The following is a 20,886-nucleotide window of genomic DNA, read 5'->3' on the forward strand; positions in this document are numbered from 1 at the left end:
CAGCTACAGACTGTCAACAACAGCAGGCACCCAAAAAAAGCACAGAGCAAGAAACAACACAGCAGTAAAGAAGGCTCTCCTCTACATCAGGCAGTATTAGAATCAAAGGAGAGCCCTCAGCTTAAGAAGTCCACCAGTCAAACTGAGGCACGTGAGGATGGAAGGAGAACACTTGCTCTTCCTCTCAGGAAAATAAAGTTTAAAGAAGACACAGCACTGAGAAGATGAGAAGTATTGGTGGTAGTTTTGTTCACAGCACAACAGCAGAGTAAAGACAGCTTGGGGCAGGCCTTCCTTCGACAGCACTGCCTTGAAGACAATGCATAATACCTCCAATACCCTTTGGGGCCACTCTGAGAAGAATTCTACGTTTCCCAAATCCAAGCAAGGAAAATAACACTAATGCACTAATCTTCATTAAGGCAAGCATGACTTAAAAGTCACACCAAAACAAATGGTAGAAACATTCTGCTCCCTGTACAAAGGATGCGCTCCTCTACGTCTGCGTAGAACCAAGCAGTGGGTTGAGTTAAACACAGTTTTTGAGTTCAAGTTCTCATCCTTCTCAAGTGTTTACAGCACACACTTTGGTTTTGGAAAGGGAAGAACTACTACTTCATGTCTCATTGACGTTATCCCTGCCACCACGCAAGGTGAATGGGAGATTCCAGGAATTTAATTAGTTTTACTCCAAACCACATCCCACACTCTGCTAGAATTTCACAGATCTGCTCCTAATATAGAACACCCAGTGACTACTCTTCCAAGTTAATGATCTTAAACTTTTATCTTTAAAAAAAGATGTTAAAGATTAAGTCCCTTACCCTATAGAGGAGCTCAGGATTTTCCGACTACAGTGCATTGTTATGTGTTAGTTAAAACCCCAAGAGCCACCCCATACAAACAAGTGGACAAAAATCTCACCTTATTTACTTTGCTTATTTATCAAAAGTCTTTAAAAAAAAAAAAAAAAAAAAAAAGGACAAAAGAACCCACAAGCCTTGAGGTTGTCTCAAGCTACTGCTGCTAAAAGAGAACTGCTAGCCTGGCCAGAAGTCAGAGCAGTAGTACTTGTCAGTTTGGTTAGGAAAAATCACTGAGTTCTACCTCAGCCCCATCCCCATTTCAGCAGCCTGCACTGACAGCAGGGTGACAAAAGCCCATTTCTACCCTTGCACTTAGTCTGGCTCCCAGGAAAACACCACACTTACCTCTACGTAATGTTTTGAGGAAAGCGTCGATCTGTTCCTGTCCCACCCCAAATGCTCCCTTCTGCCCAAAAAGGAGATGGGAGAGGAGAAGGTGCAGGACCTCTATTGCAATATCTTGGAAGCCACCTTCTTGATTTCCACTGACGTCCGCGTCAATGTAAGAGCGTAAAAGATCTGGGAGTTTCTGTTTGATAAACTGGGCAGCTGTCGAATGCAGAAGAGAACAGAATCAAAATCTGAAATGTGTTTTCAATTTATCTCAGTTAGGTACCATCAACTTACTCCGAGTTTGCTGATCACAAGCTACAACAGCTCAGATTTAAAGACGAACTTCATAATCCAAACCTCTGAGCTTAATGGGTAGCAGACAACCAAAACAGTAAGGCAGGACCTCAGCCTGACTCATTACCTAGCAAGTCATTCATGGAAGGGACCTTTAACTTCACAGAAGACAAGATGGCCATGCTACCTTTTGCCCTCCCAAAAAAGGCTTTAAGGCTTCAGCTCCTTCACTGACTGCAATATCACGCAGGCAAATATCTACTTATTTAGAAAGCCTGCTGCTTAAATGGAAAACAACGCCTTTGCTGCAGCGTTCTGGAAGGCTCACTTACCAAAACCTCGTAGATCTGAGCTGAATGAGTTCAGTAAAGCGAGACCAAATATCACCTATAAACAAACAAACCCAAACAACAGTAAGGAGACATTGACCTTTTCAACAAGCCCAGCCACAGAACACTAGAAGTTTGAAAATAGAAGGTTCACCTACCTCTTGAACTTTACTTAGTTTGATGACTTTACTCAATTGGGCAAATAAATGGGGTGAAGGCTTTAGACTCTGAAATGAATCAAAACAGTTAAGTGGAGCTGATTTTGTGATTAGTCTCATGTGTCACAGCAATCTAGATGCCTGTTTGCAAATCTTGGATATTACTAACCATTCTACTGCAGGTAAACGCAGCTTATAGTGGAAAACTAAGAATCTCCAGAACTACTTTTGGATGCATCTAGACTAAAAGTTTACTCCCAATATCCCTGTGTTAATTTAACTTCACAATTAAATCCCCACCGTGGCTTTTATACTGACAGGTCCAGGAGCACTGATGATTTACTTTGGTACTGCCTGCCACAAACGAGCCATCAGGTAACATACGTCAGATTGTTCTCTGAATAACCAGCTCAACAAAACACAACAGACAAGTTCAACTTTACCACGACCAATTTTAGCCATAAAAAAACCTCCACAAAATAGGAAAAGCACAGAAAAAACCCAGTAGGATCCTTTGCAAAAACATACCCACCTTCTGATAGTGCAACGGATTGTCAATGGCGTAGGACAGCGTCGAGATAAAGTTTGGTTTTGTAATCAGCGACGCACACTCCTGGATCAGAAATTGAGTCTGGGAAGAACAAAGCAACTTGAACATTCATATCGTTTTGACATGGGACAATAAAACAAAGCCTCTACTTTTCAAAACATGCAAGAGAACTAAACATAACACACAGAAGTCTTGCAAGTGCCTAATCTTTCATTCACGCACATTGAACTCATTCCTTTTCAATTAAGCTTACTTCAGATTCAGTTTGGTTTTCTCTCTAAGACTAAGAAAGTGACCAAACACTCACCTCTAAATGGTAAAGAAAACTGCTTTGAAATGTGAGACATTTATTTTCTGTGAGCACCCTCACACGTTGCAAAAGACAATCTAAGAACATTTAGTTCTTATTTGTGAGTTAAGAAGTCCACAACAATATTGCTTAAGGATGAAAAACATGAGCTAACACCAGAAGTGTCAGTTAGTGAACTGGGACAAAGCTTTTTGGGACAAAGGCTTTCAAGGAGAGCACTGTGTGTAGTGAAAAAAACAATTGTATGTAAGCTGTTTTCCCAGATCAAGGTACTTTAAGAGTCAGTTATCAGTAGTTTACTGTCTTCAGATTAGAGTACTGGCAGTCATAGGATGGCCAGGGTTGGAAGGGACCTCAGGGATCACGAAGCTCCAACCCCCTGCCACACGCAGGGCCACCAACCTCCCCATTTCACAGCAGCCCAGGCTGCCCAGGGCCCCATCCAACCTGGCCTTGAACACCTCCAGGGATGGACGGGGCATCACAGCCTCTCTGGGCAGCTGTTCCAGCACCTCACCACTCTCATAGTACAGAACTTCCCCCTGACATCCAACCTCAATCTTCCCTCCTCCAACTTCAAACCATTTCCCCTTGTCCTGCTGTTATCTGCCCTTTCAGAGAGCTGAAGAGTTGTCAAGAAAAGCCAGATGCCGTAACTGACGTTCACTTGCAGCTCCCACCTTCACCCCTCAGATCAGATGCTGCAGGTTTTGCACGCATCAACCCAACAAGGAACAGCCCGACTGCAGACTTTACCTGATGGAAATCTTTGCCACTGCTTTTACCATCGCCACTGAAATCCACGTGCGAGAATAGACAGCGTAATAAGTGCCTGTCTGCCTCGGGACCGTGCCTGTTCACAATCTGCAAGAAAACATCCAAGAAAGCCTCGGTAGCAAACAGTGGTTATAGAGCATCCTCTGGGACTAACACCACGGGTACAGCAGTTCTGTCAGTGGTTCATTTGTCTGCAATTTTTACACATATGAGAACGCTGCCCCTTTTAATCAGTAACCTAAAAGCCATTAAATCTATTTGCAGATTAGAAATATAAAAGGTGACAGGAGAAGAATCTAGATTCCAGGCACTGACACAGAAGCCATGCATTTCACAGGTCTTATCCTTAAAGAGAAGCTAAGAGAAGGGGGTTTTAAGTCGTGAAAAAAAGACTTAAAGCTTCTCTGCCACTAAAGCAGGATTCACGTGGTGCCACAGTCCCAATTCTCTGTATTTTTCTCCTATATTTTCTGTATCTCAGCCCACAAGAGCACAGAGCCCTGGGACAGCATGCAGATCTGCAAGGCAAGGGCTGTAGCTCAGACAGGCCGCTGGACTGCAGCTTCACTGAGCTTGCAGCTTCCACTTTGTCTCCTGCTCCTGTCTGACTGCCATAATTACTCCAGGCTCTTTTAAAACACTACACAGTAAGTGTTCCCTGCCTCCCAACTCAAAAAAAACCAAAACAACTATCTCCAACTTGCCTGTTGGCAAACTTCAAAAGCAAACAGCACATGCTGAACACCTGTGGCTGAGACTTCTCCCCGTCATTAGAGCTCATTCAGCCAATTGTACAGCTCAGCAACAAATAGGTGATCCACACCTGTTAAACACCAACCCAACCACTTCTAACTCTTCGTAGGGCCACATCTTCATTAGCATCCCATCATTTGCCTTAACTCCTGACCACAGCCCAGCTCATCAGCTTGCTGTCTGAAGAACCTTCAGACTGTTTCAGTGTTTGTTCATTTCTTTAAGTTTTACCTAACTGCATCACATCACTTGCTTTTAATAGAATCCATACTGGCAGAAGCTTCAAGTCACTTTATTTGTCCAAGTAACAGCAGCAAACATCAAATCCAACCTTCATCCATCAGCGAGATGTTGCCATTGTTTCCACAAGACATGTTAGCATGCCCCAGCAGCTCTGCCTGCACTCCAGCTCCTTCCATCAAGTTCAGTGCTTCACCCTGCCACAAACCTCCCTGCTTGCTGGTGGTTTCCTAGTGCAAAAAGACAAACTGCACTGCTTCAGGCTGCGTCCGCTTCAGCTCTGCTGACTGATGTCTTTCAGCTCCATTCCTCTATCGTTATCTGACCTTATGCTTCCCCTCCCTTTGCTTATCCCAGAGGTTGCCAAGCTTTGTTCTGCTGGGAAGGAACATCCAAGTCAGAGCCAGCCCTGCATCCTGACTGGATGTGTCCTGATACATCAGCCCAGAGCAGACAGCCCACTTCAACTGTGCTGACAGTACCGCCTCCAGGGCAGCCACTCTCCACGACTGGTAGGAAGCTGCTCAGTCAACAAACTCTGAGTTGGTTCGGGCTTCAGAAAACAATCCCAACCAAATACGTAGATTCAGACGTGGTAACAAGGCTGGCATGAAACCGGATCCAACTTCTAGCGAGCTACCACCAGATGAATTCATCAAAGCAGATGGATGCAGAAGAGAACTGTACACAGTGAAGCTATCAGTACATCTCTGCATCAAAATTAGGTTCCTTCCTTGTTTAGAAGTAACTTCAGAAGGTTGTGCATTTGAAAACTAAACATGCCATTGGGGGAAACGCTGCTGGAATTGCAGCACAGGCATTTCTCTGCTCTACTACATTGATACACAAGATTTTTTTCCTGGGAAATAGATAAAGGGAATTGCTAGCTCTTCTGTACAAAGCATGCCTGCTTCTGGCAACTGTTCAACTGAGCTTCATTATAAACTACAGGTAGTAGAACCACATGCATTTGGATTTATCACACAGAAAGCTGGACTTTGCTCAGGCAAATACAGGCTTAGCTCAGAAATAACTGCTTTCCAGCTCTGTTCAACAGAACACAGAGAGCTCTGCCTTCCTAGATGAGTCTGCCCTCAAAGCCCTTCTCTCCTCACACTAATTTAGGAAAAAGGAAACCACCAAACCCATTTTGAACAAAGTCACTCTTGAATTTATTTTTCTGACAAAAATGCATAGAAGATTTTTTTCTTAAACACACATGTTCCATTTCTTAAAGCATGTTCCAATCTTAAAGCATCACCCATGTTAGATGGTCACTGAAAGCACGTTAAAGCAAAAATCAGCCCTGCCACCTTTACGTTCTCCAGTGATGCATTTAAAGTCGACGGTACTTTGTTCAGAAGTGCAAACTGGAAGAAAGCCAGCAGCTTAAGATCAGAGGCTACTTTCACTAATCATGTGTGAAGAGAACAGTTGCAAGCATGCTTTTGCACATACTCTGTACGCTTAGGCACGAGCTTTGTAAAACTGAGTTATGCCAAAAATTCACACCGAGCAACGTGAGCAAGATGGAGACGGCTCAAGCATGCACTTATCCCTGCAACTATCTGAGGAGAAACTGCACGAGGGGACACAAGTAATACTAGCAAGTTAAAGGCAGCAGGGGAGCGTGGAGATTTGAAGACCTGAGTACTGAACTGTGTTCCAGCCACACACACTCAAACCAGCCATTTGCACTTGCAGTCTCTCAACGCACCCAGGGGTCTGCGGTGAAGGATAAGGAGGAACCTGCCCCATTTTAGAGATCTGGATTCCAGCTGAAAAGAAGACTGATCATACATTCTCTCAAACCTAGACATTTATTATGCTGACATAATTTTTCATGTTAAATCTGCAAGTCACACCTCAGTCACACCTTGCTTCAGGAGCTGCTCATCTGTTGAAACAGGCTGACAAGGACAGCAGGATTTCACACCCTTGCAAGTACTGAACTTGTGAGCACAAATGTTTAACAGGCCCAGCTGTGTTGGGAACCCATCTAAACTAGTTTCTGAAACTTGCTCAGTAGCATTCGCTTCCTCCTAAACACTCCTGCTGACAGCTGTTTCCAGCCCATCCTGCAATCAGCTCTATATTTAAAAGGGTCAGTCAAACCACAATTCTTGCCCAGATCTAAGATTTTTTTGTTTCAAGCTACAGCTACTCTGCCTATAAACCCAAGGTCACAGAAACTCACCTGACTTACCAGCATGCTACGCTCCATCAATGAAACAAAGAGCAAAACTCTTCCAACAAGGTAGGTGAAGGTACTCAGATTAACCACGTCCTCTCATTTTCAGTGGAACAGCTCCAACAAGGAAATACAGTTTCCACCCTCTCCCACCTAATGCTCGTACAGAGCATCCAGAAGCTGAAAAAATGAACCTGAAAGAGCTCAGGAGAGCTCTGCATGCCATACTCCACAAGCAGAGGCTGCTTGTAAAGCACAGCCACAGTCATGCTGCTTTCAGATCTGAGAGCAACTGGTTGCTGTACACCACCATCCAAGCAGGAACAGCTGGGAGCTGCAGCCCCCCATCCTGCAGCACAGAGCCGTGCACAGGAGAGCGCTGCGGAACGCAATTCAATCGAGGAGAGAAACCCCTCCTCACACTCTTTCTCTCCAAGATTTCCTCAGTCACATTGCTGCTTTACTTACATGCTGTATTTCCTGCTGGCTGGCTCGGTAGTTTTTCTTGGTTAAATTGTCCACCAGGTAGCTGATTTGAGACAAGGCCAGCGAGAGCGAGTCAAGATTCATTGCTGGTTGGGGCGGAAGCAGGCGGCCGAGCCCGGCGCAAAATCACCATTATTCCCCTTTAGTCACCTCAGAGACAGGTTAATTGTTTTTCCCCCAATTAGCCTGTATCTGGTTGTGTTGCTTTCTTCAGCTCTTTCTCAGTTGTCTTCCTCTGTACAGAAACATGGCACCTGCAAGACAGAATTGCATCAGGTTTGAGTTCTGTAGCAACTTCACAGCTCTGCTCCAGGCACCGCCATTACTTTAACTGGTAACGTTCTGTGACAAGTATTTTTCTGTTTATTCACATAATATCAAAAAGACAGTGCTTCCTCTGTACTAACAGAACAATTCAGTAATATGCTTCAGAGCTGTTTACTTTTTCTTGCTTGTAAACTAAGCTGCAAACCAAGTGAAGTTTAACATTGATAACACAGACGCTTTTGAAGGCTTAACTTATGTAAAGCATTTGATATAACGACATCCACCAGGAAAGCAAAGCATGATGAAGTTTTTGCAACACAAGCTTCGTTGTTTTCACAGCACCCGACCACATTTATGCCCTTCTGCACTGTGCCAGCCTGAAGGAGCCAGCAAACAGCTCAGCTGGAAGAACGGCCGCCCTTTCAGCACTGTGAGAAAGAAGAAAACGAGATGCATAGCAAATGAGGCAGCACACAGCAACAATCGCAGGTCAGACAGTCCCAGGTCACCACCGCTCCCAGCACCAATGAGGAGTTTACACACAGTGTGCTCTTTGGCCATCTCTGTCACATTTTGCCTGGCTGCTATCAAACAGCACCGCGCTCCGTGGCACGCAGCAAAACAAGCGGTTGTGAATGAGCAGCACACAAAGAGCTGCAAGAAACTGACCTTAACATTTGGCTCCTAGAGAAACAGCTTTCCAGTGAGCGAGAACGGCAAGCGTGCCAGCTTAATGGATTCCTATGACAACACAAACCTTGGCTCTTGACATCTCATCTGTTAAATCACAGATTGCCAACGCGATACAGTTGCATCCCAAAGCAAGTTCTGCACAAGCAGCAGTCGCAGGATACAGGGGGAAGCGGCTCCGGGAAGCAGCCCTGGTGTTTCCCCCAGGTGGAAGCGGTGAAGCAAGCAGACAGGGCTGCACCACACAGAGCTGCAGCTTCTGCCCCTTCCCTCTCTGCACAGGAGGTATTCACTCACACTTCGAGCTGTTCTTACCACCTGCCTGTTTAACACTTCCTCCTGCCACAGCAGGAAGGATGCCCACAGGTTAGCTCCAGTTGAAGGGCAGCAGCGTGCTTCTTGTAGGGACGGGCAGCTTTACACACAACTAATTCTCCCCTTGGTCCTCCAGAAGATGAACATCATAAGCAGTGCGTTTCACCACAGGAAAAAAAAAAAAGCCAACTTTTATAACAGAATGGCCTGGGTTGAAAAGGACCACAATGATCACTGAGTTCCAACCCCCTGCTGTGTGCAGGTCGCCAACCAGCAGCCCAGGCTGCCCAGAGCCACATCCAGCCTGGCCTCGAATGCCTGCAGGGATGGGGCACCCACAGCCTCCTTGGGCAACCTGTTATGATGCCATAGAAACCCCACGTGCTCCTAGGAACCGCAGTTCCCATTCACACAAAGACATTCCAACTACAATTTGAACTAATAGTGAAAGCAGTCCAGCTGACAAAGACAAGCTAGAAGAGTCACAAAAGAATTTCAGAACCTGTTGAAAGTTACAACAGGAAGAATCACAGAAAGCTTTCAGATTTATGTCTGTTCCTCTGGTAGGCTACAACTCATCACCTTCATTCACAGGCTTAATAACCCATTAAGTGCAGAAGGTCTGTAGGAACTGGGGGCACAGAGGTGATCAGGACAGGCCAGCAGGATGGCAGCTGACCTTCTGTAAACGGTAACTGGGTTTCAGACGGCATCAGCAGGCATTGCAGGCACATGCTTTTCAAGCAGTTCTCACCACAACAACCTAAAGCTTTTGACAAGTGTTTGTTACAAACAGATTATTGTTGCCACAGCGATTACAGACATCCCACAAAGAGCTGACAAAGGAACCCTGCTCCTGGTACAAACTCAGGAGCAGGACCCACACCAGCACCCCAATCCTGTCATTCCTCAGCCAGTAAGTCAAGCTTCAGAGTCTCCCTCTCTGGCCGCCAGGAAGAGAAATAGCATTGCTCTGGATATTGCTCCTAGGCTGATACAAATACAACACTCACACTCACCCTACCCCAAAGCAGCCTTTATATCCCAGGACTTCAGAGCTGGGCTGAGCCACAGGAAAGCACATGCCTACAGCCTGACCCTCCCTGCTGCTGCACAAAGCCCTGCAGAAACAGACACAGCCCAGCTGCAGCATTGCTGGAAAGCAGAGACCACCAACTCTGGGTGCTCAACAACACAACAGTCAAAGCAGGGCTTTCCTTTCCATGGAAGCAGAACCAAAGCGTGAGCAGACACGGTGACTCAAGGGCAGAACATAGTAGCTGAAGGAAGCAGCTTCCTACCTACACTCTAACTATACGGTTTGTGTGCTATGTATCCCCACACACAGCCACTTGCAGCTCCCACCAGCACTTCAAAGTTTTCAACAGTGCAACCTAACTTACAGCAGTTCCCAAAATCCAGCACTGCCAGGAAAGAAGGCACAGGTACCTCCCTGTGTGCCTGAACGTAATTTCTGCTGGACTGATTAAGGAAGCTATGAATGCTATGCAAGGCAGGCTTTATTTTTAGATGTGCGTATTCTTAGTGGGAATAAATCTCCCTACCCTGGCCTCAAGAATTCAAGCAGCTTTGAGTCCCTGTGACAAACCTCCCTCCTGGACAGGTCCAGAACAATCAGGCCTAAGCCAGAAAGAGTTTACCAAGGCATTGCATCTGCTGACAAAACTGCTACCTGCAGTTACAGGGCCTACCATACAGTAAGTGGATTAGCTCTCAGACACGGCACTGGGGAGCTCTTAGAACACTGCCATTCTGTATTCTGCAACAGAGCAAACTTTTAAGAGGCAGAAAATATTTGCTGAAACCTACAGTGCTACGTTGCCTGAGCGCTCCTTGAGGAAACAGAGGGGTCAGCAACCCAACATCTGGCAGGGGAGAAGCTTCAGTTGATTCTCTTCAATGCTGCAGAGTTCTGCTGGGTTACAACAACATAAACGGGATACAATTGTAGGCTAGAATCCAAACGCACATGATTGAGAGGGCTAATATGTAACCAGTAGTCAGGTGTGGCCAAAACACTTCAACAAGTTCGAACACTCCCTACTAACCAGAAGCAGATCAGGAGGAGAAACAAATTTCGCTGCTGAGGATGACAAAACAAACCTCAAGTCCTCAGTACACATTTAGCAGAAAAACAACTCCAAAATTACTTTAAGCCAAACTTTGGGGTTTTTTTTTCTTAATATTTTTGCAGAACTAAGAAACTACTCCCACTGAGCTTCAAGGGCTGCAAAGGCTTTAAGTACTGCAGGTAGAGGATAAAACAACTCAAGTGACAACGGCAGCACACGTTCAGGGATCTCAATGATGAGGTTCTCAACTCCTGCCAGAAAGCATCACACAAATAAATCATACAATTAACACCAAGAGTGCTGTGCTAGATGGATAAACAGGATGAGGTGTTTCTCCAAAGAGGAGAGACAGGGAGAAAGTGAGTTTGCTGTGAGCCTGCCTTCGAGAAACCAGGCTATAAGGATAAATGGCCAGAAAACAACACATATAAGGGAAGAACACTCTAGAAAGAGTGCCACACAACACTGTGTACTCACTGCCTCACTGTACTCACGCCAGTGTGCTTCCTGTTTATGACAGTCACCTCACCCAGGCCTGACCCACCTATAATTTTAGCCAATGCCAACGTAGTTACCTTAGAAACAGGAAGCACTCAAGTTACGTGCACTAGGAATGACTTATCAGGACCACACCTGTGCTGCTGCCTGCTTCAGAAGAAAGAGAGGCAAATTCCATTGATAGCAGATGTCACACTTCCTTCTAAAAGGATGGACTCGTGAGCAGGTGTGAGTTGGAGATGTATCTAAAAATTAATCAGAGAACCACAGGGGCTGGAAGGAACCCCTGGAAATCCCCCAATCCAAACCTGTGCTAATGCAGCTCACACAGGAAAGCATCTGAGAGGGTCTTGAATAACTCCAGAGAAGGGGACTCCACAGCCCCCCTAAGTAGCCTGTTCCAGTGCTCTGTGGCCTTCAAGTACCAGTCGTGTGTTGTGGTTGGGTTTTTTTGTTTGTTTGTTTGTCCTTCCTTAAGGTTACCTCATTTCTGTTGTAAACGCAGGCATAAGTCATAGAATCACAGAATGGCCAGGGTTGGAAGGGACCTCAAGGATCACGAAGCTCCAACCCCCTGCCACACGCAGGGCCACCAACCTCCACATTTCACAGCAGCCCAGGCTGCCCAGGGCCCCATCCAACCTGGCCTTGAACACCTCCAGGGATGGACGGGGCATCCACAGCCTCGCTGGGCAGCTGTTCCAGCACCTCACTGCTCTCATAGTACAGAACTTCCCCCTGACATCCAACCTCAATCTTCCTCCCTCAACTTCAAACCATTTCCCCTTGTCCTGCTGTTCTCTTGTGACTCCCCTCCTGTTTATAGACTCCCTGGAAGTCCTGGAAGGACTGCAATCACTCAGCCCAAACAAACCGCTGGTGCTCCACTGATAGCCAGAAATCGGGCCGTCCAAAGGGGACTGCTCAAACACACACAGCTATCCCTACCAGGGCAGCCAACTGTTGCAGCCCCGAGGCGGTGTTACTGCTGCCGGTTCTCCTTGTGCTCCCCGGGCCCGCCGAGCCATCAGCAGCGCTCCCACAGCCAACCCCGCCGAGAGGAGACGACCCAGCACCCTGCGGATGGCGCTTCTCCACAGGACCCCGCTCAGCTCGCAGGGCGGCGGGGGGAGGGCAGCCGGAACTCGGCCGGGCTGCCGCTCTGAGCACCGAACGCAGCTGAGGGAGGCGGCAACGCGCGCCAGGCCTCACACAGCGCCGCGGGCCTCACAGGCCGCGCTCCATCCGCCCGGCCCCGCACCTCCGCCGTGCCCCCCTCCAGGCTGCTGCTTTCTCCCTCTTCTCCCCCCCCATGAACGGCTCCAGTGCCCCCAGCCCAGCCCGCAGCTCTCACCTCAGAGGCAGCGGGGCCGAAGCAAGGCGGCGGGCTGCGGCCGCTCGCGCTTTTCTCCTCTGGTCTCCGCCGTTGCGCTACAAAATGGCGGACGGGGTCGCGCGCTCACGTCGCGGCCTTTCCCCTCCCCCGTCCCCTCGCGGCACGCCAGCGGGGGGTGGAGGGGGAGGGACGAGCGGAGGTTCCCGCCCCCCCGCTCGGCGTTTCGCCAATCGGAGCGCGCCGCTCCGTGCCGCCCGACCAATCAGCTCGGCTGACTCTCGCGGAGCGTTCCGCCGTCCTCCCCCCCGGCCCTCAGCGCGGAGTGAGGAACGAACTCCGATTGGTCGAAACCGGCCGGACTCCTTCCTAGCGCTCGGGCCAATGAGAGCCGGCGGGCGTCTGGGCAGGAGCATGCGCCCCGGAGATCAACAAGCGTTGGCCGCTCGGGACGGCCAATCAGCGCGAGGCAGGAAGAGGAAGTGGCGGGGAGCGCCAAAGGGCGCCCGGAGTCACGGGGAAGGGAGGGGGGGAGCAGCCCCCCCGCAGTGGTGCTAACCGCCTCCCCCTCCGCGCAGTGGTGCGGTCCTCCCGACCGCCTCCCCCCTACACGCAGCGGTGGTACGGCCCACGCGCCGCGACCTCTAGCGCCGGACTGCGGTACTACAGCTTCCTTCCCCCCCCCGCGGGTTGGTGGTGCGGTCCGTGCCGCGCGCCCCCCGCAGGCGCGCAGTGGTGTGGGCCGGGGGCCGCCATTTTGTGCGGGCCCTGAGGGGATGGGGTGAGTGGGCTGGGGGGTCTTTGGGGCTTTCCTAGTCTCAGCGGTTCCGTGATTCTGTGAGCCCTCCCGTCACGCTGGGCTGTGCCCCCCTCAGCCGGTCCTGCTGGCGTTTTGGGACCGTCTGCCCCGTGGGACCACACAGCCGTGCAGAAACCACATTGCGCCTGCCTGGGCTACTCATCACAATTCACTTTTATTGAGTCAAGGTCATCCAGGGTTGGGTTTTTTGTTTTTCTTTTTGCACTTAAAAAAAAAAATTACATAAAAAGTCTGTAAACAGCCACAGGAGTGATAAGGCAAACAGAGAAACAGCCCCGTCACCACATAACCCCAATAGCAGGGCACAATGCAAACCCACCTCCACACACAGCACCAAGGGGGACAGAAAACTGAGCAGCATCTCTGGTTGCCTGCACTGCTGTGAGGACACAAACATCCCGCAGCCCGGCTCCAGCCCACAGTGCAGTCTTGGCTGGGCCTGGTTTGTACCTGAAGACCCCACAAGGACCACAGCCCTGCTTGCCTGGGCTCTCCTTCATGCTCAGAACTGTGCTGCAGCTGCTGCAAAGCCAGTGGAGACAGCCAAGGTGCTTATCCAGGGATCTTTGCTGTTTTATGCATTTTGGGAGGGGTGGGAGAAAAGGGAAGGGAAGGGAAGATGGGAAAAGCAAGAAAAGGGGAAATGAGTGAAAGAAAGAAGGGAGGGGGAGAGGAAAGAAAGGAGAAAAGGGGAGGAAGGGAGGAGAAGGGGAAAAGGAAAAAAAGGAAAAGGAAGGAAGGGAGAGAAAGAGGAGAAAAGAGAGAGAAAGGAGAAAAGGAAAGGGGAAGAAGGGAGGGAGGGAGGAAGAGAATGGAGAGAAAAGGGAAAGAAAATGGGGGTAGGGAAAGAAGGGAAGGAGGGAGAGGGGGAAGGGAAGGAAGGAGAGAAAGAGGAAAAAGAGGGGAAGAAAGAAAGGAGGAAAAAAGGGAAGTATGGACAAGGAAGCCCGAGCCAGAAGGGGCTTGGAGACAGCCTGTGCCTGTGATGTCCTTGCTCCCACGTGCAGCACAGATGGACACAGATGCTGTGTTTAGACACAGCACCCACTAACCCCAGGCTCTGGCTCCTTCCATCTCTTGTTCTCGTTCTAGGAAAGCAGGCTGTGCATGCTCACACACACTGCACGCTTCGCATTCCCTGAAACAGCCTGATTTCTGAAGAGCCCAGCACTCTGACAGCCCTCCTCTGTTCCCATGGCGGTGATGCAAACAGGAGGTTTGCTGGAGCCTTTTCATGTGAAAAGCAGGAGGCGCAGAGGCTGGAGCTATCCTGGAAGAGACTGGAGGGACACAATACTTCACAGAGTCCCCCACAACAATTTATTTGGGCTTTCCTTCCCATTTTCTGTCTGGATTTCCCCATCTCGCCTCAGAGAGATGGGGGAAGGTGGGGAGTATTCAGATTACAGAGCAGGTTCTGGAAAGAAATGTGCATTTAGGTGAAAAGTTCTTTCCCAGAGCTGTGCCAGCACTGCCTGGGAGCTGCCGAACGTGAGAGCCAGGCTGAAGCCACCTTTTGTCAGAGCACATCCATACACCACAAGCACTGTAGGGAGAGGATGAATGACACCCAGCAAGCTGTACCACAGGCTGTCCTCCCACCCACTGCTGGCTGGTCACAGAGGGAAAGGAACATGGCAAGGACTGCATCAACGTGTCACCATTCATCTTCCCACCGCCACAGGCTGGGCCACGTCCCGTGTCTGCCAAGCACTGCTTTGAGACCATGCATGAGGATACACGAACATCAATCTTTCCCTGCCTAGGAATTTAGAAGCCAAAGACCAAGGGATCTTAAAGTCTCAACAGCAGCAGTTGGCTGCTGAGATTTAACTGCCCCAATCCTCATCTGCAGCTGGGAAAACTTCTACACCCCAAAAAAAACCACAACCAGGAAGCAGAAATGAAACTATTGGGAAAAGGCTGAGGAGGAACATCCCAGAGCAGCACCAGCCACAGCACAAATGAGAACAATAATGGCAACGATATAAAACGGATTAATACTGCCTGCTTTATCCCCAGAGCATCCCTTAAAACCTACACCTTGCCCACTCCTTGGCCATGCACTCCAGAAGAACAGGATTTGAAATCAAGAGCTTGGTTCTAGTGTAGTGTTTCCAGTAGGCAGATTCAGTTCACAGCACCTTCTCCAGTGAGTCTTCCAGCCCCAAGGCTGGGGCTGGCAATGTAAACTTTGCTCCTGAACTCTTCCCGGCCCCCCTCCCACAGATGGCAAGTTAAAATCAGGCTTCATGCGACATTCCCACTTCCTAACAGCAAGTGCAGCCTGGTCAGAGGAAAATGGGAGGGAAAACTCCTGCTAGCACTAGGATAGAACTGCAGGCTGGCAAGACGAGCCACAGGAAAGCAAACTTAAAACCAAGCACAGACACGGAAGAGGACAGAGGAGACGTCACTGTCTAAGCTCATGGGTTTAAGGTGGCGGAGGAATTGCTGTGCTCATGCACAGTAAAACTCACGTTGAGGTGATGGAAATCAGCCGGGACCCATCGGCCCTTTGCTTTCTCCCTTTCTGCAGGTGCACCATTTGTTTTATGCTCTGATCGCAGCACACTCTCACCAACTATGAATTAAAGCACGGTCTCTAGTTCCCTTTAAGCAAGACACACTGCCTCCCTCTAATGCTATGACTTCAAGCTGTGAAAGTGCTGGAAAGAAGCTCCCCCAACACTGAGGGAAGCAGTGTGCTTTCCTGTGCAAACCCCAACGGGATCCCTTAGTGAAGCCCACCCCAGAGGGGCAGGAAGGATTTGACCTGGATGTCAGCACGGAGTGAGTGGGGTTCTCCTCCGTCACCAGGGAGTCAGGACTGAGAAGGCAAGCCTGACTGCCTGGTGTGTTAAGACAACAAGACACAAGTCCCTGCAGGGCTCTTCCAGCAAAGCCCTGCGTTTCAACACTCCTCTTGGACGTTCCCAGTATGCTAAAATGTTTTCTCCCTGCTCCCCCTCAGTCTGATGGGAAATCTACTTCCCCTCAGCAGCAGCAGGGTCCTGCCTGGAGGAGGGGTCAGGCTGCGAGATCCACGAAGATGGCGTTGGCAGTGGTCTGTCCGAAGATGAAGGCTCCTAGGGTGACCATGAATACCCCGTAGCCGACCTGGGCCCACCAGCTGCAGATGCAAAAGGATGGGATGCACTTAGAGGGGACATTTATGCCCAAATCTCACAGGGAAAGCAGGGAGAGGGGAAGCTCGTTACCTGACTGCTCTGGTTTCTTGGATCTCGGAGAGTTTGGCTTGAATCAGGCAGAGCCCTGAGAGGGACAGGAGGCACATTAAACCCAGACAAGGACTGAGCAGACGCCCTGCAGACCAGGGAGCTGAACTGAGCCCCACTGAGGCAAGGGCAGCATGGACACGTCCTCTCCTGTTTCTCTTTGCCTGCTTCCAGCCCACAGGGGATGTGCTACAGCCCAACCCCAGCCACCTCCCAGCCTGCTCTGGAAAGGGGCAGAGCATGCTGCTGCCTGATGAGATAAGCCTTCCTCCTGCCCGTTCTCACCCAGCCCGCTGCTTCTCCCAACTCCCAGTTCTGGAGTAGAGACAGCAGTCAAAACCAGTTGGACCTCTTTCTCTAAAGGTCTCCTAGCTGCTACGTTCCCATCCCACCCCGTCCCTCTTTGCAATACAAGGCCACAAGGCCCTCCACCGACCACGGAAGTACCTGGGAAGACAAAGATGAAGCAGGCGGCCAAGCCTCCGATGACAGAGATGACTTTGCCAATATCAGGGATGAACAGAGCCAGGAGGAGAGTCAGGAGGAACCAACTAATGGTCTGCAGCAGGCGTCTCCTCCGCTCCCGAACCACGTCCTCCTCCACCGTCACTCCGGTGTAGCGGAGCCAGAGGCCTTCCAGAACAGCCCTGTGGGCACAGAGCCACGGGAAGGAAGGAGGGTTCCCAGCAGCGCCCCCCTGCCCGCGCCAGCCCCGCTGCCTCTCCTCACTCACCGGCCACAGAAGTGCAGGATGGGGTAGGATGTCAGCACGCACAGGATGATGAAGGCCCGAGCAAGGGCGACGGGGATGTCATTGGAGGGGTAGGAAAGCAGCACATCCTGGTCCACGCTGGCCCCAAAGGTCAGGAAGCCACAGACACCTGCCAGGGAAGGGCACGCTCAGCAGGGCTCAGGGCAAGACCCTCTGGATGCGTGTTCAAGGTCCCTCTGCTGAGCAGAGCGTCTGTCCCCAGGAGCTCACAGCTCCTCCAAGGACCACGCAAGCCACCATGGGGTCCCCTTGCTTACCAGTGCCGGTGTAGACAAAGAGAGCGATCACCATGGCTGCTGTCACCACTGCTCCCCACGTCTTCACCTCTGGCTGCTTCATGCTGTTAAAGACGGGCACGCTGCTCACGTGGCACTGCCAGAGACATGAAAAGAGCCAGGGAACACGTTATGGGATGAGCCGGAGCAGCAGGGAGATGCACAGGACCCCGTGTGCTGCTCAAAGCTACCTGGAATCCAAAGCAGATGGTGGGCATGGCGTTGAACACGGCCATCCAGGTGGAGGGGCTGGGGAGAGAAACGGCCACCGGTCAGAGCAGGGGCATGTGGGAACTGCTGGTTCCTCTGCTGACCTGTCCACACCTCAGCCACCAATTGCTCCCACCTGGGACAGAGCTTTTGCATGGATAAAGGTTTTCCTGGGATCAAAAATAAAAGAACTGCTAAAAAATAAATATAAGGATCCATTTGGGTAGTGAAAAAAACTGATCTTAACTCTGCTCTGCCCTCAAATGCCTGGAGCAGCCGTGCCTGCCCACCCCGGGTCCAGAAATAGTCCCATACTGTGAACGAAAGGAAAGTCACACGGGCAAAGGAAATAACCAAAAATCACCCAAAGGAGACCCAGATCTCTCCTTTCTGGGGTTTGATGCAGCTGTAGCAGAGCTAAAGGTGAATTGCTCTCCTCAAATCCTGCACTGGAGGACTGGAAATCCAGCTGAGCCCATCAGCATCACATCTCTCGCACGCACCTGGTAGGAATCTCCACAGGCACAAGCTCCTTGTCAGGCCAGATGTACTTGATGATGATGACTGCGGTGACATACCATGTGCCAATCACACTCAGAGAGCTGCGGGGGGGGACAGCAAGCCATCAGCATCCTGCCTCCCAGCTCCAAGGATGTCTGAGGGTCTCCTCCCACCATTTCCAGCCCCATCCCTCTGCCTGCACAGCCTGGGCCATCCCGACCCCTCCAACCTGGACGATCCCCGCTCTTCTCTTCCCCCAAGGAAGACACCAGGTGCTGTCACCCACTGTCCCCAGACCACCCCCCAGTCCTGCAGGGCTCTCTTACCCACCTGGCGTACTTCTGGAAGCCGATCTCCTTGGGGATGGAGAGGGGTAGGATGAGGAGGAAGGCAGTGATGCTGATGGTGAACTTGCGGTCCGTGTACCAGCGGCTGCTTCCCGCTTCCTCAGGCTCTGTCACCAGAGCAGCAATGACTGTGGGCACAGATAGGTCACAGAATCACAGAGCCATTTCGGTTGGAAAAGACCTCTCAGATCCAACCCCTATCCATCCCCTCCAGCCGCGCTGCTCAGCGCCACGTCCACCCAAAGGATCACGTCCTTTCCCCTTTCCAGAAGGAGGGATGCGACCCACTGCTCCTTGGGGCACTCACTCTTGTCCTCTTGGTCTCCGATGATGATGAGGAAAGCGATGCAGGTGCCAAAGGTGTAAACGGCGATGGCCACCTCACACAGCACACCTGGCACCTTCCCACACACCGCCCACACCACCTCTTGGTACGTCCGTTCATTGCTGGCCTGCGAGCAGTACGCCAGGATCACCAGTCCTCCGATGATGAAGATCAGCATGCACTGGGGTAAGGGAGACACAAGGAGGGGACAAAGTGAGGCAGCAGCAAGCCAACGTTCCCAGATCCACCCCAAAACGCGTACAGCATCCCTGCTGCCCCTCAGAGGTCTGAACCTCTGCTTCACCTGGCCGGCTTCCACCCAGGATCTCCTCCTCCCCACGGCCCCTGCATGGAGCTCCACATCCCCCCCAGCCCCTCCAGACGTGGGACGACTGCTGTCCCCCCCCAGCTCTCACCATCTGCAGCGCAATCCCCGCAGCCACGCCGCCAGCCATGTTGAAGGCAGCGGGGAAGTTGAGCAGCCCGGCCCCAAGAGCAGCATTCACCACGATGAACACCGCGCCCAGCGCCGACGTGGCCCCGGCTCCGTTCCCTTGGCTCTCCTCGCTCTTCGGCACCGCTTCCACGCTGGGGCTCTGCAGGAGCCTGGCCCGTTCCCCGGCATCGGCGCTCCACTCCCAGTCCCTGTAGTCAGTGTTGATGCTCCCGGCGGCCTGAGCCATCCTCCTGCCGGCAGGGCCCGCTCCTCCCAGCCGTGCGTCCTGCTAGCGCTCCCGCACCGGGGTCGGCCGAATGCCGCGGGGCACCATCGGTTCCATCGGGTTTGGCGACAGCGAACAGCCAGGCTGTCGCCGCTACAAAGGGCAGCAGGAGAACGCGAGGCTGCCGAGGATCCTCCAGCACCCCTGCAGCCTCTGTTAGAGAGAGACAGCGGGGTAGGGCACGAGGACAGCCAGCGCCCCACGGCACGGGGACGCTCCGGGGAAGGAGAGCTCACCTCCGCCTCGCTGGGTTCACGGGACGCGCATCGCTGCGGGCACGAGCCCTGCTGAGCGTCCTGAATTCCGGCCCCAATTTCTGCAAGCTCTGCAGAAGCTGCCACCCACGTGCTGCGGGGTAAAGGTCAGGGCCCGGCTCAGCGAGACCCGCAACGACCACCGCAGCGCGCGTCCGGCGCGGGGCGGCATCGCTGCGGGAACGGCCGCGCGGCGCCCCCGGGCAGCGCCCCGTCCCCGCGCACGGCCACGCAGCACGGACGGAGGCCGGCGGGGCTCGGGGGGGAACCCGCACGGCCCAGGGGAACCTCCGGGCCTCCCGCCCGGATCGCGTTTAACCCGGCGGCACGACGGGCGGCCCCCGCGCCCAGGCTGCACCCTAAGGGCGCCCCCCGCCACCCCAGACCCAACGGGACCCCCCCGCTCACCCGGGCGGGGCGATCTCTCTCTCTCTCTCTGCGGTCCGGAGCCGCCTCCCGCGGCCGTGTCCACGCCCGTCCCTCCCCCCGCCGGGGCCGCCCCGCTTTCTCTCCCCGCCCCGCCGTTCACCGCAACCGCGCCGGCGCCGCACGCCCAGCGCTACGCCCCCCGAGCGGCTCCGGATCGGATTGAAAATCAGAGCGGAGCAATGAACGCAGTGAGCGCCCCAGGCCGCGGATGGGACCCGGGCAGCCCGAACTGGGGACGGCCAGCCTGCGGCAGGGCTCGGGGCTGGGTGAGCTTTGAGGTCCCTCCCAACTTCAGCCATTCTCTGACGTGCAGAGCAGCCCGTACTCTCCCCTGCAAAAGGAGAGGATGGTTTGTGCACGGCCAGCTCTCAGACCGCCCTTGGGATCCTTCCCTCCTGCACTTAGCATCTCCAGCCCTTGGGATGAAGGGAGGATGAGGTGGATGCCACTGCATCCCCAGGTCAGGCTGGACACAGCCCAGCTCATCTGGGCTCACAGGGCTGCTGGGA

General features: G+C 52.0%; 2 protein-coding genes across 10 annotated transcripts in view; both read right to left on the bottom strand.

The window, feature by feature from the left end:
- Positions 1 to 12,647, bottom strand: part of CNOT1 (CCR4-NOT transcription complex subunit 1) — a 53,482-nt gene extending 40,835 nt beyond the window's left edge. For all 6 annotated transcript variants that reach the window (XM_052685373.1, XM_052685372.1, XM_052685375.1 and 3 more), the window contains exons 1-7: positions 12,505 to 12,647; positions 7,270 to 7,541; positions 3,597 to 3,704; positions 2,513 to 2,611; positions 1,981 to 2,049; positions 1,826 to 1,880; positions 1,212 to 1,415 (exon numbers count right to left, since the gene is read on the bottom strand). In XM_052685373.1, coding sequence (XP_052541333.1) covers positions 1,212 to 1,415; positions 1,826 to 1,880; positions 1,981 to 2,049; positions 2,513 to 2,611; positions 3,597 to 3,704; positions 7,270 to 7,371 — 637 coding nt within the window. In that variant the 5' untranslated portion in view covers positions 7,372 to 7,541; positions 12,505 to 12,647. The remainder of the gene's footprint in view (positions 1 to 1,211; positions 1,416 to 1,825; positions 1,881 to 1,980; positions 2,050 to 2,512; positions 2,612 to 3,596; positions 3,705 to 7,269; positions 7,542 to 12,504) is intronic.
- A 791-nt stretch (positions 12,648 to 13,438) lies between these two features.
- Positions 13,439 to 20,462, bottom strand: SLC38A7 (solute carrier family 38 member 7). Of its 4 annotated transcripts, XR_008207397.1 has the most exons (13): positions 20,357 to 20,456; positions 19,931 to 20,042; positions 19,389 to 19,847; positions 18,955 to 19,153; positions 18,631 to 18,775; positions 18,303 to 18,401; positions 17,781 to 17,838; positions 17,572 to 17,686; positions 17,276 to 17,423; positions 16,990 to 17,189; positions 16,525 to 16,579; positions 15,784 to 16,436; positions 13,439 to 15,016 (listed from the first exon to the last, which is right to left on the bottom strand). XR_008207397.1 is itself a non-coding variant. In XM_052685422.1 (12 exons), the coding sequence occupies exons 3-12, from the start codon at positions 19,653 to 19,655 to the stop codon at positions 16,334 to 16,336; spliced, it is 1,389 nt and encodes a 462-aa protein (XP_052541382.1). In that variant the 5' UTR covers positions 19,656 to 19,787; positions 19,931 to 20,042; positions 20,357 to 20,456; the 3' UTR covers positions 13,439 to 16,333. The 4 variants fall into 4 exon arrangements, 3 of the variants coding, with proteins under 3 accessions (XP_052541382.1, XP_052541380.1, XP_052541381.1); XM_052685422.1 differs by having other exon boundaries at positions 13,439 to 16,436; positions 19,389 to 19,787; XM_052685420.1 differs by having other exon boundaries at positions 13,439 to 16,436.
- Between the last annotated feature and the right edge of the window lie 424 nt (positions 20,463 to 20,886).

This window comes from Tympanuchus pallidicinctus, unplaced genomic scaffold (assembly GCF_026119805.1).
Source record: "Tympanuchus pallidicinctus isolate F22 unplaced genomic scaffold, pur_lepc_1.0 scaffold22, whole genome shotgun sequence".
NCBI lineage: Eukaryota > Metazoa > Chordata > Aves > Galliformes > Phasianidae > Tympanuchus > Tympanuchus pallidicinctus.

Excerpts from the sequence above, each read along its gene's own strand:
- SLC38A7 (XM_052685421.1), bottom strand. The coding sequence starts at position 19,655 with ATGGCTCAGGCCGCCGGGAGCATCAACACTGACTACAGGGACTGGGAG. Across the intron at positions 18,402-18,630 it reads GGCTTCCAGAAGTACGCCAG|CTCTCTGAGTGTGATTGGCA; the intron begins GTGGGTAAGAGA and ends CCCCCCCCGCAG. Across the intron at positions 17,424-17,571 it reads CTTTGTCTACACCGGCACTG|GTGTCTGTGGCTTCCTGACC; the intron begins GTAAGCAAGGGG and ends CTTCCCTGGCAG.